General features: G+C 56.8%; 1 protein-coding gene across 1 annotated transcript in view; it reads right to left on the bottom strand.

Moving 5' to 3' along the window:
* Positions 1–213: 213 nt before the first annotated feature.
* Positions 214–17,419, bottom strand: part of RAB26 (RAB26, member RAS oncogene family) — a 29,020-nt gene continuing 11,814 nt past the window's right edge. Inside the window, exons 3-9 of the mRNA XM_071571006.1 lie at positions 6,973–7,014; positions 6,084–6,150; positions 5,713–5,765; positions 3,944–4,009; positions 3,743–3,799; positions 3,339–3,415; positions 214–2,754 (exon numbers count right to left, since the gene is read on the bottom strand). Coding sequence (XP_071427107.1) covers positions 2,652–2,754; positions 3,339–3,415; positions 3,743–3,799; positions 3,944–4,009; positions 5,713–5,765; positions 6,084–6,150; positions 6,973–7,014 — 465 coding nt within the window. The 3' untranslated portion in view covers positions 214–2,651. The remainder of the gene's footprint in view (positions 2,755–3,338; positions 3,416–3,742; positions 3,800–3,943; positions 4,010–5,712; positions 5,766–6,083; positions 6,151–6,972; positions 7,015–17,419) is intronic.

The raw sequence follows: 17,419 nt of genomic DNA, 5'->3' as shown, positions 1-17,419 counted from the left end.
ATCCCTCCAGGGCTGGGGACTCCACCACTGCCCTGGGCAGCTGTGCCAGGGCTGGACAACTCTCTTTGGGGACAAATATTCCTGATATTTACTGTAAACTGGGTCACAGCCCCGTGTGGTTCAGCCGCGCAGATCCAGGTGGGTTCAAGACACCTGAACTGTTGGAATGCTCGGTGTGTGTTCAGACAACGGAAACGCTGCTGTAGCCTTGGAGATTATCAAAAACTTTTATTAACAGGAATGAACCAAAAGCTGTAAACAAGAGCCGGCAGAAATGAGGAGTTGCAGGTGATGCTGGATGCACCGAGCAATTAACGCTGCATCAATAATTAACGCCGCACTGAGCAATCCCCGCAGCAGCGCGGGGTGGCAGCAGAGGCCTATGGAAAAATCCCAAATGGCCACGGGAGGAGGAGCTTTGGGGCCAGGCCAGTTTGCAGGCGCTGAGACCAGCCCTGCACTGGGAACTGTGACTGGGAGAGGTTGGGCAGAGTCTGCTCAAAGCTTAGCTCTAATTCCACAAACACGGCTGAGAGGGCTCTGCTCTGGCAGAGTTCGCTCCCCATGAGCAGGTTGGGAATGCTCTGAAGGGAAACAGTTACATCATCTTCATTTAAAGTAGTTTTTCATTGGTTTTGGTCCCACAATGAGCAAGAAATGACCAGTTCTCAGCTTGTTTCCCAGTCAGAGAGAGGGAGGGCAGCAGCCTGAAGTTCAGAATCCTGCTGCTAAATTTTGCCTGGAGGGAGGGAGACTCCCTGTCAGCTCGGGATGGGGCTGCTCCAAGGGCAGGAGGAGGAAACAGCCATGGACACAGCTCAGGATTTGGAGCTGCCCAGCTGGTCCTGTCCCACATGAACCCAAATCCTGGGGACCCCCTGAAATGCCACTCTGCATGAGCAGCAAGTGCTGCAGAGCCCAGGGTGGGGTGTGGGACACCCTGGTCTGGCAGCAGCAGCAAAGCAAAGCCCACCCAGGCAGCTGAACAGGGAGTTTCACACATTCCTGCCCAATTCCTGGGCTACCTGCAGTCCAACCCTGAGAGTTCTGCAGCAAATCCTGATGCTTTTCAGTGAGAGTTGCTCCTGCTGTTTCAGGGAAGGGCTTGCTGAGGAACGGCCCGATGCTGCTGTGCCAGTGCTGGCCATCCCCTTGGACCTGTGGGGCTCCCACGGGGGGCCCTGACAGCCACCCCTGACCTGAGCCTGCCCCTGGCAGCAGGCATGGCCAGCAATGCAAACACTCCTGCAGGAAGGGGTTTTCCACAAATTATTTTAAAATCAGACAATTTTAAGACATGTCTCTCCCTAAAAAAATTACTGAGGAATAAAAAATGCTCTGTTGTAAGTAGGTTCATTTCAGGATCCTTCACCCTGTGGAGCTGTAGCTGCTCATGTTGGTGGAGCTGACTGAGGAGCTCGGGGGCTCCTTGTGCCTGTCAGGAAGGGGGTGCTGGAGCCAAAATTCCGAGCAAAAGGAGGGGCAGGGCTGTGTGAGGCAGCTCCTGGGGGGCTGGCAGTGGCTGGAGGGCAAAGGGGGGTTATTTCCTCTCATTTGCAGTGGCCCCAGAGAGGCTCAGCACAACGGGCACCTGCTGATGTGCGCGTGGAGTTTCCAAAGGAAAGAACTGCCAAAGGCCAAACACTTCATCCAGATTCAAATTTGTACTTAGAAGTGCAGCTTGACAAAAAAACAGCCCAAAGCCTGACACAGACCAAAGGGGTGAGGAGGCCCTTGAAGAGAGCTGGCAGGAGTCTGCAGCCTGTAAAGTCACAGCCTGCAGCTTTCCCCCAGCTCTCTGCGGTGAAAAGAAAGAGCTGCCCAAGAGAACTTTGAAGATATCAAAGCAGTCTGAAAACACCATCACACACACAGGAAGGTATTTAGAATAAGCTGCAATGCATTAGATTTCTTCTCAGTTAAAGTACTAGAAAGGGCAGAAGGAGAGGAACCAAAGCCTTTCCCGACGGGATAAACATTCAGGAATCTCTGTACACAGCTGGGGATGCAGGAGCCCATCCAGACACAGCCAAGCTCTGTGTTTGCAGGGAGCAGGAGCATCGCTCACCCTGGAGGTCTGTCCCACCTCAGGGCTGGGTGCACAGACAGGAGAAAGCAACTGCAAAAATGGTTGCTTTAAAACACATCCTTCCTGCATGCCCCGGGCCAGGGGCTGGACTCCAGATATTCAAGAAAAGAAAGGGGAATTCAGGAAGTTTTTCCTACCCAGAAAAAATTCAGGACTTTTTCCCTCCCGGGTGGGGAGAAGGTAAGGTGTTGGTTCCCCTGCATCACACCCTGACTCTCACTAAGGTTACAGCAGCCTCAGTCTGGGGGCACAGCTGACCCTGGGGAGACCCCAGCCCAGCCCAGCCCCTTCCCAAACACCCACCTGCCCCCTGGGAGCCGACTGGGAACGAGCCGAGCCGGACACTCTGGGCGCTGATGGACACGGTGGGGCTCCGTGCCCAGCCCATGGCTGTGCCATCCCAAAGAGCTCTCCCTGCTGCTGCTGGCACTGCCCACGCCCTGCTCACCGTGGGGCAGACACAGACACGACAGACAGACAGACAGACATGCACACACTGCCCACAGGAGCGGCACTGACGGGCACGGGCCAGAGTCTCTGTACAGACGCGTCGGGCGGCGCGTTAGGACCGGCAGCAGCCCGAGCCTCGCACCTCCTGCTTCACGTAGTCGTGGAGCTTGAATTTGGGCTCGTTGGGCACCTTCATGGACCTGTGCTTCAGCTCCCTGTGGGAAGTGGGAAACACAGCACCCTTATGCTGCCTGCTTCTGGGAGAAAGGCTTTGTCTGGAAAATGCTGAAAAGGGACTTTGCACAAGGGCCTGAATCCGCAGGATGGAGGGGAATGGCTTCCACTGCCAGAGGGCAGGGTTAGATGGGATACTGGGAAGGAATTTTCCCCTGGGAGGGTGGGTAGGCCCTGGCACAGAATGCCCAAAGAAGCTGTGGCTGTCCCAGGCCAGGCTGGACAGGGCTTGGAGCACCCTGGGCTGGTGGGAGGTGTCCCTGCCCATGGCAGGGTGTGGCACAGGATGGGCTTTAAGGTCCCTTCCAACCCAAACCATTCTGGGATTCGGATTCCCAGTTGCCTGGCCCAGCTCAGTTGAACCCACCTTGGCCTGGACACTCAGCTAAAGCTCCCCCTGATGAGACATTTCCTCTCATGGGAGAGGGCAAGTTCTTGCCAGCACAAGAGCTGAAGGTGAGACCCAGGCAATGAATAGGTGGGTGGCAGTGCCAGCCATTATCCCAAGGGCTGCTGTGTCCCTGTGGAAGAGGTGCCTGGCACGGCTGCTGCTCCAGTCACTTACTTTGCAATGGCTGTGAATGCTAATTCCACATTGAGGCCACTTTTTGCACTGGTCTCCATGAAGGGCACTCCATACTCCTGTGGGATGAGACACGGGGGCATCAGGAATGGCATCTGGGATGTTCCCAGGGGCTCCCAAGCCCTGGCCAGTGTCCCTGCCTGCCTAGGGAGCTCATACCCTCCCATGAAAACCTGAGCCAGGGATCACAGCTCAGGTAACTTTGAGAAGAATTTTTGAGGACAAAGAAAAAAGAAATGTTAGTGGAAGTTGAGAGAAAGAAGAACAGATGAGGAGAAAGGGGAGAGCACAAGGGAAGAAAAGCAAAGTGCTCCCAGGCGTATTTTGGGTCATACTGGTCTCCAGGTGACCATTTCCTGGTGCACATTCTCAGGTACCTCACCCACCTTGGCAAGTTTCTCTCCATCTTCCCTTTTCACCACTCTGTCCTGGGCTGAATCCACCTGCAATGGGAACAGCAAGGAGCAATTTGGGGTCAACAGCAGGTAACCTCAATGTCCCTTTATGCCCTGCCAGGCTCCCCTGCCTGTGGCTCCACCATGGGAGGAGGAGGAGGAGGCTCTGGCAAAGCCCTGGGCCAGGCTCACCTTGTTTCCCAGTAACATGAGGACCACGTCCTGCTGGGCATACTCATGGATCTCTGTCAGCCAAGCCTGGAGGGAGACAGCCAGAGAGAGGGGTTGGCAGCGGCTCCAGGGGGAGGAGGAGGAGGAGAATGGGGAGCTGCCCCAGTCCTGGGCATGGACACCCTCTGCAGGAAATGCTGCCCTCCCAGCAAAGCTGGGGGATGTTCCATGGGTGAGCTGTGCAGACCAGCAGGTGCCCCAGGGTGGCACCGAGCCCCGAGGGACCCGCTGTGCTGAGCAAGGCCAGCACCCACTCTGGCTGCTACCAGACCCCCATTCCAGGGGTAACAGCAGACTTTCAACCCCACTGCCTTCTCTGTCTGCCCACAGGTGCCTCTAGGGATTTAACCCCAATTTGCCCCTGCTTGGGACATTCAGACAACCTCATTTTCGAGGGTAAGACCAAGGGTTGGCTCTGGGACGTGCCCTGTGCCTGTGTCCATTCTGTGCTGCCCCATGCTGAGCACATTCATCCCAGCAGGCCTTGAACCTGCCTCCCTGAGCTGTGGGGTGGCTTCTCTGCCCTCTAATCCAGCCTAATCTAATCAAACCTGCCCTAATTCCCTGTAATTCCTGACTGCAGCGTGAGCAGCCACTTGCTGCCTGCAGTGCCAACTCTGGGCTCATGGCAAGTGCCGGTGATCCCCGACAGTCCCACCCCACTATCTCCGAGCCCAGCAGTGTCCTGGGAGCAAGGTGCCAGGACATGCCCTGTCCCCCATAACCAGGCACGGTGTGGCAGGACATGCCCTGTCCCCCATGACCAGGCACAGCGTGGCAGGCTCGGAGCTGCCAACAGCAGGATGTCCTGGAGCAGGGAGGGCTCCAGGCACCCAGGGGCCAAGGGGTGCAGGACCTGCAGGAGCTGGAGTGGCAGATCCCAGCCCTGGGGTGCTGATGCCACTGTGGCACAGGGTGTTTCTGCAGGCACAGCTGCTCACCACGGGTGCACATGGTGTTCTCCATGTCCAGGACACGAGCAATTACACCCTGTTCACCGGGGGATAATTGCTCCAGGGTCAGGACACGCTCTGCCAGTGCTGGCACAGGTGGCCCCCAGCAGCCTCAAGGGACCAGTGGGGTGAAGGGGGAGACACTGAGTACCAGGGTGTTCCTGATCCTCTCCCAGTGATGTGCCCATGGGCAGCATTTGCTCTCCCCCTCTGCCAGGTTTAAGAGCCCTCTGCTACCACACCACTCCCCAGCCCCCTGAAGGACCTGCAGGGGGTCTCAGGGTGGGCTGGGACTGCAGGGAGGGAGCAAACTCAGGAAGCACAAGGGACCCCCACAAAAGCCATCAGTGAGGCTGGGAATGTGCAGGAGGATGTGACCCTCTCCCTGCCAGGTTTGGCACTAAGATGGGTGGGGCAATGGGGTGCCCAATAATGACTGGTTGGGACCTGAAGGAGCAGAGGGGAAGGAGGGAGCAGCTTGCTGGGGAAGGCTGCCCATGCTCAGCTACTGCAGCAAGCTCTGTGCCAGTGCTGTAATTGCACAGCATTAATTGGTCTGAGCAGTGAATCCATCATCGCTTTTATTTGCTGTGAGAAGGAAAACCTCCTCTACCTGTGTTCTACCTGCCCTTGCAAGTGCTCAGCATTAACCACAGCCCTTCTGTAAAGCGACCACAGCTCTCACCTCCATCACAGCCCTCCTCCAGGTACTCCCTTCCCACAACCAGCCCATTCTACTCTTGGTTTGGCAGGAGGGGCCAGGGGGTGCTGCCATACCTGGATGTTGTCGAAGGACGCTTTGTTGGTGACATCGTAGAGGAGGAGCAGAGCTGTGGAGAGAGGGACAGGGCATTAGTGCTGGTGCCAAGCCAAGCCCACGGCTCAGAGCGTGCTCTGCACTGTTCCCTGGGGCAGGTCACACCTGAGGTCCCTGCTGTGAAGTCTAAAACAACCCTAAAATCCACCACAGCAACACCTCACACTGCTGGTGTTTGCACCTGGACACACAGACCCTTCTCATCCTTGGCAGCTGCTTCCCATGGGGAAACTGCTCTGGTGATTCCCAACTCACCTGGCCTGGAGTGGTGGCTCAGGGCCCCTCAGGGCTGAGGGAGGGGCTCCTCAAGGGCAGAGGTGCCCGTGCTTACCATGGGCATCCCGGTAGTAGGCGTGGGTGACGCTGCGGAAACGCTCCTGCCCGGCCGTGTCCCAGATCTGGAGAGCAGCCACAAGCAGAGGGATCAGACATGGTCAGGACTCACCAAACCAACACCAAACCCAGCCCAAATGGCACAGTGCAACCCCAGGAAGGTACTGCAGCTTGTGCTTCCAGGGCCATCAATCAGAAAAATGACAAACATGATAAATATGGCAGCAGCACCTCCCCACTCCCCAGCGGGGACACAGCGATGTGTGGCCAAGGGCTCCCGACACGGCCCTTAATCGGAAAATCCATGGAGCAGATGGATGCAAGGGGACCTGCTAATGTGATTTATCAGTCTTCAGTGCAGCAGGAGGATTGCAGAGTGCCTGCCACGCTGCTGCTGGGGAGGATCTGTGCTAATGGTGTTACCGAGCTCCGGGCACAGGGCTTGGGGAAACAGTCGGGTCTCGGGGGCCTGGAGCAGCTCTGGACACAAAATCTGCATTTCCCCAGGGCTGGATGCAGGCTGAGCCAGGGAATGGGGATCACTTCAAGAATCTCCATCCCTCTCCCAAAGCAGGAGCTGCCTGGAAACACTGAGCAAACCCCCCAGGTGCTGCTCCGGTTTCACTGGCTCCAGTCACAGAGCAGCAGGGAGGCAGCAGGGCTGGGGCAGGGGTTACCATGGCCAGAACAGCCCCCAGCCCCAGGCAGGCTCCCACCAAAGGGACAGAGCAGCCAACAGGCCTGTAGGGCTGTCCTGCAGTGGGAGACCCCACGGCAAAGGAAGGAGAAGGGGGACCCATGTCGGGGCTGCTCCTCTGCTGAGCGGCTTTGCCCAGCTCCAAACACCTGGGGGGTGGAGAGCTGCTCCTGGGGCCACGGGGACGTACCTGCAGCTTCACCTTCACCCCATCCACCGTCAGCACCTTGTTCTGAAAGAAAACAGAAAGGGCAGTGAGGGATGAGCATGGCTGGGACACAAACACACACAGACATATACGTGGCTCCCACCCTGGGCAGCATTTCCCCAAACACTTGGGCTGATCCCCTCTCCTCCCTCTCATACCTGTTTTTCTCCTGGTTTCTCTCTCAGGACTTTTTTTCCCCTGCTTTGTTTGGTTTTAGGAAAGGTGGAAAGGAGGAGGAGAGGGGGCAGTGCCTCTCCACACTGAGTTCTCCCCCAAACAACAGGGTACTGTCTGTGGAAGGATGCCCTGGCAGAGCCAGGAGCAATGTGGGGAGTGCATTGGTGCCCCTTGGGACAGCTGTGCTGGACAGGGGACAGATCCTGTGTCCCAGAGCACCCACCATCCCAGCGAGCCACACCAGGCTCTCAGGCTCTCCAAACATTAACCAAGTGCAGTCCTACAGACCAGCAGTCCCAGGTGAAGGAGCAGAGATTAATCTGCCTGTCAGATCCACAGAAATTAGCACAGTAATCATTGGAACGTGCTGGAAAGACAGTCAAGGAATGGTGCACCAGCAGGATGAGGCAGCCAGTCACTGCTCTGGTGATGATTTGAATCCCATTTCCTCTCCTTTCCCCAGAGCTGGGCACGGGGTGCTCCCCTCTCCCTAGGCACATGGCCATGGGATTGTCAAGGTTGCCCCAACCCTGGGTTGGGCTCCCCCAGCTCGGCCCAGGCTCATCCAGCTCCAGCACTGGACACTCCAGCAGCTCCAGTGCCACCAACCCCCTCCCAGGCACACGGTGGCACACGCTGAGATCCATCCCTGTGCTTCCCACACTGCTCAGCACCAGGGACCAGGCACCTCAGGGTGCTGGTGCCTGGCCTCACCCCAGCAGGACGGTGCTGAGAGGCTCTTCATTGATGGTTTTAATGAGGGCACAGAGAGCATCTTGTCTCCTGCACATCCTCCCTCGGGTATGGCCGAGGAGGAGAGGGCAGGAGGAGCCGGAGCGCTGGATCCACCATCTGCTCAGGCAGGCACAGGGAGACGGTCGGGGTTTATAAATACCTTCAAAGGCAGCGACTGAGATGGGGGAGCAAAGTGATTCACAGCCCAGCAGTGGTAAAAATAGGCAGCCAGGGTGTGGGAGCTGGAAAGTACTCGGGGAGCAGCTGGGGGCTCGGGGAGCCGGCCGGGGGCTTGGGACTCCCCGAACGTGGAGCTGAGTCCTGCCCAGGAGGGGAAGCTGGGGTTGCTGAAGGCTTGAAGTGCCTAAAACCCGGGGTGCTTACTGGAGCCTGCACTGGGCTCCCAGGTGAGCACTGACAAGAGCAATCCCCGGGGTGGAACTGAGTGCCACAGCAAACGGTGCTGACCGTACCCAAGTGGATGAGCTGCACCTTCACCCTCATCCAGAGGATGGAGAACAGCTCTCCCAGCACCTGTTCTGCAGGTGAGACAGGGCACGTGTGTGTTCTGCAGAAGATCCACTCTCTGAGCTCACCTGCCCTTCCAAACCCAGGTCACAGAATCACAGAATATGCTGAGATGGAAGAGACCCATGAGGATCATGGAGTCCAACTCCCAGCCTGATGCCACGGCAGAGGCACCGGCACATCCCACAGGGCACAGGGGCTGTGGGCTCTGCACTGGCACAGTGTTTGTCCAAATGGCATTCCCAGTTGGTGGCAACCAGCTGCCAACACCGCTTGCCAGGGACTGTGCCAGGGGCTGCAGAGGAAGGAAAACACTCTGCACGTCCTCATCAGCCCCAGACCTTGGCACAAACACCTTGCAGGGGACAAGGACACTGGATGTCATAGATGAGGACAAGGACACCAGGAACTTCATGTTAAAACTGTCACCAAACAGGTGCCCTTCCCCATGGCAACATCAGCACCTCCAGCTGAGAGCAGTGCATGGTGTGCTTGGGGACAAGGCCATGTCCCCAGGTGGCCGTGCTCCAAGGGTGACCAGACACTGTGAGTGGGAGGGAGAACATGTCCCAAGCCCTGAGCATGGACCATCCAAGCAAAAGCCACCTTGAAGCATCTGGTGAGCAGCTGAAAAAGCTGAAGCTCCAAAGCTGCCTCTCATGGATTCACCTGCACTTCAGGAGTTAATTAACATGGAGTCAGCAGCAGCAGGAGTGACACTAATTACGACTGACCTACATTTTAGGGGGGGAAATGCTTAGACCTAATTAAACTCTGCACATGGATTCAGGTGCTGCTGGACCAGGCTGTGGAAAAAAAATGGATTTCCTGGGGTTTGGGTGTGCAACAAAGCGGGTTTCCAGGGCAAAGAGCCGCAAAGATGCTCCTGCAGGCAGGAGACACAGCCAGAGCCATCCAGAGCATCACTCCTGCCTGCATCCCTGCCTGCATCCCAGAGAAGTTTGCCCAGAGAAGCTGTGGCTGTCACATCCCTGGATGTGTCCAAGGCCAGGCTGGATGGGGCTTGGAGCAACCCGGGCTGGTGGGAGGTGTCCCTGCCCATGGCAGGGGGGAGTTGGATTAAGGTCTCTTCCAATCCAAACCATTCCAGGATTCTGAGATCCCTGCCTGCCCCCAAGCACGGGGTGGCTGCAAAACACAGGTGAAGAAGCCAAGCAGAAGGTGGGAGGAGCAGGGTGGGAAAAGGCAGGAGCTGGAGTGGGAAAGGGCAGGAGCTGCTGCCAGCAGCACACACTGGTGTGGGGTAGATGAACCAGATGCTCAAATCTCCCCCCATACCACAGCTAAAAGACTTTCCAGCTTCCAATTATTGTTTTTTTAAGGAGCTGCCTCCATTCTCTCCTGACAGCCCTTCCAAGGCACAGCTGGGGGCTGAGCTACTAATAAGCATCCAAAGACAAAAGACGACGTGTGTCAATGCACTGAGATGTGAAATGTGCTGCCAGCCCTGCGGCGATGGGAGGGGCTGTGGTTCCTCATCTCAAGCAGTTTGTTATAACAGAGTTAACGCTCCCAGCAGTCTCCTGCCACGCAAATTCGGGCAGGAAAACCATCCCTGCAACTCAGCTCTGCTGTCACCCTTCTCAACTTCAGTTTTTAAATGTGTCCTTTTTCCTGGGGCGATGACAGTGTTATTAAAATCTCGTCTAGCAGGGGCTGCAGTGGAATGCCTGGAGTGCTTGGGCTGGAGGAACACGAGGCTCTGAAGTTAAATAATCCTCAGGATGTCAGATAAACAAAGTTGGAACCTTGCAGATGTAGGAAAAATTAAATTACCAAGTGCAGATGGTCCTCAATTAAGAGCAGCATTATCGACACGCCAAGGCCCCGCTGGCTGCAGCCCTGGCACGATCCCACCCCCACCACTGCCCGGGAGCAGCCTTTGGAAGCAGAAAGGATGGAGGAGAAGGGGATGGAGCAAAACCACGTTCCCCCAAACGTGCATCCTGCAGCAGATGATGCTCCCAGCCAGATCAAGGTGCTGCTGCCCCGCTCTGCCCTCGGGTCAGCTGTGCAAGGGCAGGTGCCATTCTCCTGGTCCATGGGATCCCCAGGGTCCTGGTGAAGCCCACTGGGAGTGACCAGCCCATCCCAGCCCATCCCAGCCCATCCCAGCCCATCCCAGCCCATCCCAGCCCATCCCAGCACATCCCAGCCCATCCCAGCACATCCCAGCCCATCCCAGCCCATCCCAGCACATCCCAGCACATCCACAGGCACCTGAGCCCACACCAGCAAAGGCTGCAGCACCAGCCAGGGTCAGAACGGCATGACAGCCTGGCCTTCCCCAGCTTTTCCACACATTAACTCAATGAGTAAAGCCTTAGAAGTTAAATTGGGTACATGGATTAATTTGCTTCACAATTAAACAGGCTAATGGGAGCTGCTCACTGAGACCGTTCAGGCTCCCCAGAGCCTCTGGTGGGTGTTGGCTCCAGCGATGCCATCCAGGAGCGCCCACCAGCACCCACCCCAATCACCCACCTCAGCACCCCCCTCTCCTGGGGGCTACACTGTCATGGTGGAAAAGAAACCCCTCAAATGTCATTACTGGACCTTGGAGGCAGCTCCTGAGGCCAAGTGGGGGAGAATTCCTGCCAGAATGGGAACAAATGACACTAGTGACTAAAGATCAAACAGGGCACTGGGGCAGCAGCCAAGTTAATTAGTGGCAGTAACGAGCTGTGGGGCTGACAGTGCAGCCACCTACAAATGTCATTAGGTTGTGGTGTCACCCGGGCCAGGGCCCCCATTGCTGCTCAGGGGTGGTTGATAGATCAGGTTACTCTTTATTTTAGGAAGCCAGGAGGAACCCGGCAGCACAAACTGGCTGAAGGGATGCTGGAACACACCAGCCCTGTGCCAGGCAGGACCTGGATCCAAATTCCCACCTGGCAGAGCCCAGGGAGCCCCTGTGAGCACAAATGCTCCTGTGCCAGGAGGAAATGGGGTGAGTTGTGATGGGGCTGTAGCAGACACACAAATAACCACCACCTCCAACAGCGGCTGCAAAAATAGACTCAGGATCGATATGGAACCTGCCCAAAACAGCAGGACACTGCAGGAAATGTGCTCGTTAAAACCCTGAGGTTCTCCCACACATGCGCGTGCGGCTGCCAGGGAGCTGCTCCCGGGGGCTCAGCACCTCCCCAGGCACAGAGCCCGGCTCTCTGCCAAGGCCAGGGATCGAGGAGCAGCCCCCCTTTGCCCCCTCAGTACAAACAGTGCTCCAAAAACTCAGTCCAGCAAAATTCAAGCCACACTCAATTCTGCCCAGCCGTGGGGCAGTGAGCCTGGCACTGCCCAGCCACACGGTGCCTCCATGGAAAATACAGCCAGCCCACCACTCCAGCCTGGGGAAAACCCTGCCAGGAGCACATCCCCTGCCAGAGTGGGGAGGGAACAGCCTGGAGCCTGTGGAAAGCTGCAGGAATGGGGTGAGTGGGGCAGGGACACAGGCTGGATGCAGGGCTGTGCCATAGTGTGGCTGGACGTGGTCCTGCCCCAGCCGTGCTGAGTCCTGATGGAGGATGTCCCAGGCACTGGGACATCTTCATTGATACTCTTCCTCCTCAGCTGTGCCACCATCAGAGGCATTCCTGAGCATCCCTGTCACCCGTGCCAGGGGACACCTGGGTGGCCAGCACACCTCTGCACAGTTCCCTCCGCCTCATCCCGTAAGTCTTCCACTTAGAGAGAAATCCCAGCCATTCATCTCCCAGGGCAGGTGATTAATTCCTCGGCAGCTCTGTGCATTTGCACTCTGCAGCTAAAAATAGAAATTTCTGCCTTGTTTTTTTTCCCTTCCCAGGCCTTGCACACTCCACACTCCCACCTGCAGTGGAGCTGCTCCAGAGCCAGCGCCGGTCCCCGGTGCCAAGATCCTTTCAGAACCCACGACGTGTCGGCACTCGCTGCTCAGTTCCTCAGCAGATCCCGTGAAAAGCAGATTAACACCATGTCACCTCACAGCACATGGTGCTTCCAACCCTCTCTGCTGCTGGAGCCAGCCCTGTGTCCTCTCCACACCTCCTTCCAGAGGTCACCACACATGTCCCCTCTGCCCTATGTGCAGGAGAAGCCACAAGCCCTGCCCTACCTAAATGACCTCACCTGTGGTCTCCAGGTGGGCACAGCCCCTTCCCCAGAGCAGCCCAGGGATGTCAGAGCACCAGCCTTTGTCAAGAGCCATGTTCACTACATTAAATCCCAATTAACATCTCCCTGGCTGCCAGCCCTGCAGAGATAAGAGTCAAGGCTCTTGTTGGAGCAGACACACTGAAGAATTAGTGACTTATCATCTTCTATTCACATCAGTCTGCAAATAAAAGAGTTTTCTGGCGAGAAGAGAATCCTGTCTTAGGGACAGATTAGAGGTAAGAGGATCTGCTTAGGATCATAGGCTTTAACATACAGCCATGCTCTGCTCCTGGGCATCGCCTGCGTCCTGCAGCCACATTCCCTGCCCAGCCTGGCTGCTCCAGGAGGCACCGAGGTCCTGGAAGGATCCAAAGGATGGGTCTTTGAGGAAGGCACAGGCAGATGAGATGATGCTTTCAAGCCCAATGGGGCTGCTCAGGCTCATCCCAACAGGCAGGAGACACAGCCATGCAAGGTGCTGAGACGTCTCTGCCACATCAGAGCGAGCTGTGCCCCAGTCCTGTAGGCAGCCAAGGAAACTGGGGGTTCCACCCTTAAATTCCATAGGATGGCATATCCTACAGCTGCCCTGGAGACCAGAGTCACCAAAACACACCAGGCAGCAGGAAGGCTGCAGCCCATCCCTGCAGCCCCAACACACAGCCGGGCCCTGGCACGGAATGGAACCCACAACCACATCCCTCCTCCACACCCAGGGATGGTCTGTGCACCTCCTCCAGCACCCTGGGCTGCATTACTCACCCCTTCCATCTCTTTTTTCCACTACTTTATGATAGAAAAGATATTTTTAAAAATATCCCTGCTTATTTCCAAAGCAGGCAGCCTTGGAGACAAAGGGGGCAGAGATGGCTCACGCAAATCGGTGCCAATACTGAGAATAAGTAACGTGGTGCTCAACATATTTATCTTCATTTTCCTCCTCAAGGACACGCCGCGCTGCAAAGAGCAACAGGGATCTCCACAGAGCATTTGCTGTGATACCATTTTCATCTGCAGCAAACACAGTGCCCTCAGTGCTGTGGGGATGAAAGATGGCTCTTCAAGGCCTGTTAGGGAATCATTTTATTTGGGGGGCAAATAAAGCCTGGCAGCCCTTTTATGACCTTAAAGGTCTCTTCCAACCTGAACAATTCTAGGATTTGCCTCAGTGACTGAAGCCAGCCCCAGGTTGTGCCCCATGCTGAAAATTTGCCCAAAGTTTCTGAGAAGACTTTACAATCCAATTAAAAAAAATCAGGTCTGAACATCCAGCAGCAAACACCCTGGCAGTAACACAGCATCGTCTGCAGACAGCACTGCAAACAGCATTATTAAAGAGTGCTTCTCATCCCCAAAGAAAATGAAATCCCCAAAGACCTGGCAAAGGAATCTGCAGCTTTTCATCCCAAGCACACCCATCCTTCACCTGCAGCCAAGGCAGACAGCTTCCAAAAGCTGCGCTCCCACCGTGCAGCAAACCCGAGCCCAGACAGAGCCTTCAAAGGATTCACAGAAAACACAGTGCCTGAACAACTATAATGAGATTTTCTGACAGCCCTGGATGTCCAGTCAGCCCCCAGGACTGGCACCCATCAGGTCCCAGTGCTCCCTGAGTCCCCAGCCCATTTCTGTGTGGTGCAGTGGCAGTGAGGACAGAAGAGGCTGAAGTACAGCGAGCCCCAGCCCCCTCCCCTCAAGGCAGACCCCTCCTGGGCCCTGTGGCTGCTCCTCAAAGTCCAGGTGAGATTTCTGAGTTTTCATCTCCCCCTCATTAACTACAGTGATTCCACTTTGCCACGGGTGGCAATGCCACCATGGTCCTGCCTGGCCACCTGGTGCTCCTGGTTTCCTGTGCTGCCCTTCATGCAAGAACAACCCTGAAATCCCCCTGGGACAGATCTGAGGACACAGGGGCTGAATGGGCACAGCCCCTGCCCCAGCACCCCTGTGGCAGCTCCAGGGTGGTCGCTCAGATCCACCGATGGCTGCACAAGGAGGAAGCCACGGCACAAGGAGCTCTCCTGGTGCTACCAGCACAGAGTTCCACCAGCACAGGCTCTGTGGAGACAAAGCTTTGATCTTTGCAAAGCTTTTCCTCCTCTCTGGCAGCAGATCCAGCTGTCCCATTTTCTGCTCTACTAGATCAGGCTCTTCCCAAGGTTTGGGCACCACCAAAAGCCCTGGGAGATGGAGAGGTGTATGGAAGCACAGCACACTTGGTACATCACTGGCACTTCCACACCAAAACCACTCCAGTCAGTCAAGCCAGACCATCTAATCCAACTCCACCATTTGTTCTCCCAGTGTGGGGCACTGGAGCAGGGCTGCAAGCCAGGATTGTGCTGGGAAATCACCCCAGGCAGGCAAAACACCCCAAATCCTGCCACTGTGGTCACCAGGAGGTCCAGGTGGCAGCACCAGGATGGGAACACAGAGCAGACAGTGCTTCTGGATAACCAGGTGCTCTTCCAAGACACTGACAATTGTTTTACAAATAAAACTGGACCAAAACCCCACATGCAGTTGCCTTGACTTTTTTGTTACACTCTTGGAAAGCCCATCTTCAGCCCAGAACTCCAGCTGGAGCAGGAGGCTCCTCGGGAGAGGACTCCTACCCCTGCCCTGGGCTGCAGGGCTGAGCCCTGGAGATCAACCCCTGAAGCTGCTCCACTCCTGCTGCTCTTCCCTGTCAGAGCAGTGTGACCTCACGTGTGCATTATTCAGGGGGGAAAACACATCTGCCAAGCAGAAACGCCTGCTTGGGAACAAGGTTATTTTCGGCACTGTCGAGCACTTCTCTCATTAATTCATGCACATTTATAAGTGTAGCTCGTTAACATGTTGAAGGAAGTTCGAGCTGAGCTGCAGAACCACTCACTGAGCCCCAGCCTTGCCTGGAGCCACCTTGACAAGTCACTCTGATGCAAAGAGGCCCATGGAGCAGCCCCACACAGCAGGACCCACTGTCCAAGCTCAGCTCGTCAGCACTGACTGAATGAAGTGCTCTGGGTGCTGCTCTCCAGGGTCTGCAGCACCACAGGGGACCATACTCTGAGTCGTGTGGGTGTCCCACACCCCAGAGCAAGGTGGGGAGCTGGTCTCCTCCTTTTTAGCCCCCTCCTAACAAGACGAACTCCTGGTTTCAGGCAGAGACAGTTGGAGTCACCCCCTCTCAGGGCTCTGGCTCCCCCAGTTCTCCAAATGCTCCTTCCTGCAGGGCTCCTGCCCCTGCACCTCCACAAGGCAGAGGTGCCCCACAGTCAGCCCTTCTCCCAAACACAGGGCAGCAGAACTCATCAGGAAGAGATTCCCAGCCCCACTGATCCCATCACATCAACCACACTTCCCAAGCCACACCAGCAAACTATGGTGGAGCTGAGGAATGAACTGGGGCAAGGAGCTGGGCAAGGAGCCAGGGAGGGAGCTGTCCATGGCCAGGCTCCCTGAGCAGGACAGGGTGCCCTCCAGGCTCAGGACACAGCACCATTTGAGCTCCCCAGCACTGGCTTCAGGCCACCTGTGCCTCAGCTCTCTGAGGAAGAGGAGAGGCCACTTATCTGAAACCTGTGATGTGTCATCTCCTGGGAACACGGGAGCTCCAGGAAGGCCACACCTGCAGCATCTGGGCTTGAGGTGCTCCACAGCCCTGGCTCTGCTCCTCCACACTGTGAACACACCGTGAGCACACCAGGAGCTCACTGTGAGCATAAAGCCCCCATGGCCCCCACAGAAACATGCAGGAGCGATGGTTACAGCCCACAACACACACACTGGTGACAGGTGCCCATGGCAGTGTGGCACAGCTGTCACCGTGCCGGGGTCTCTTCCCAGCCCTGCCACACTGGTGCCATGGGGAGGTGCCTGGACACAGCACAGGGGGCTCACAAAGCCACATTCCCACCAGCCCAGCAGAGCTGCCAGCCCTGTGCCGAGGCTGGAGCCGCGTGGGCTGGCTGGCACTGCTGCCAAATCCGGGCTGAGCTCTAAAAATTGACACCAAGAGTAGCAACAATCCCCCGGCGCTTCCGGCGCTTCCGCCGCGGCGCGCGGCAAACGGGGCCATGGCAGCCCGTGGGGCACAGCCCGGGCACACGCTGCTCCCACAGCCCCCAAGGCTGAGGGCACCCAGCTCCAGGGAAAACAGAGACACCAAGGAAAGCCCAGCCATGTGGCTGCATGGGAAGGGCTCTCTGTGCTCCCAGCAAAGGGTCTGCCCCGACGCTGCACTGCCCAGGGCACCGTTGGGAGATGGATGCTCATCCAGAGACTGTTCCACGCTGACAAGCAGGTCCCTGGGCAGGGTTTTGCTACGAACCCCCAGCAGCAAGGCTGGGCTGAATTATTCATCCAGCCACGCAGTTCAGTGTTTCTTAGTCATCAGCTCGGAGGAAGCAGTGAGGCACAGAGGCACCAGTGGGACCTGCTGCAGGAGAGCAGCACAGGGAGCAAATCCAGCAATTCAGACCAAATCCAGTATCCAACAGAGAGCAAGGTCCTCACCAGTGGGGTCTGCACTCCCTGGAAGGGCTGGGGATCCATGGAAGCCTCCAGCAGCCTCCTGCACTTGGCTTTGGGGGAAAAAGTAATTAACAGGGAGTTGTTCCAAGGTTGGGAGCACAGGGCACAGGAGTGTTGACACCAGTGGCTCTCCTGGGGGGACAGTGTCAGGTGCCAGGGTCAGTCCAGGCTCAGTCCTGGTGAGGAGGAGGAGAAGCACCGGCACTGGGGCAGGACCCCTCTGTCCCACTGACCTCCCCCTGTGCCTGGCACACCTCCCACCATGGGGGGACTTGTCCATGGCTCGGGGGCTCTGCCCCAAGAACAGTGT

The sequence above is a fragment of the Pithys albifrons genome, chromosome 16 (assembly GCF_047495875.1).
Source record: "Pithys albifrons albifrons isolate INPA30051 chromosome 16, PitAlb_v1, whole genome shotgun sequence".
Lineage (NCBI taxonomy): Eukaryota > Metazoa > Chordata > Aves > Passeriformes > Thamnophilidae > Pithys > Pithys albifrons.
The sequence above is the reverse complement of the archived record's forward strand: the minus strand, read 5'-3'. Positions and strand labels throughout refer to the sequence as shown.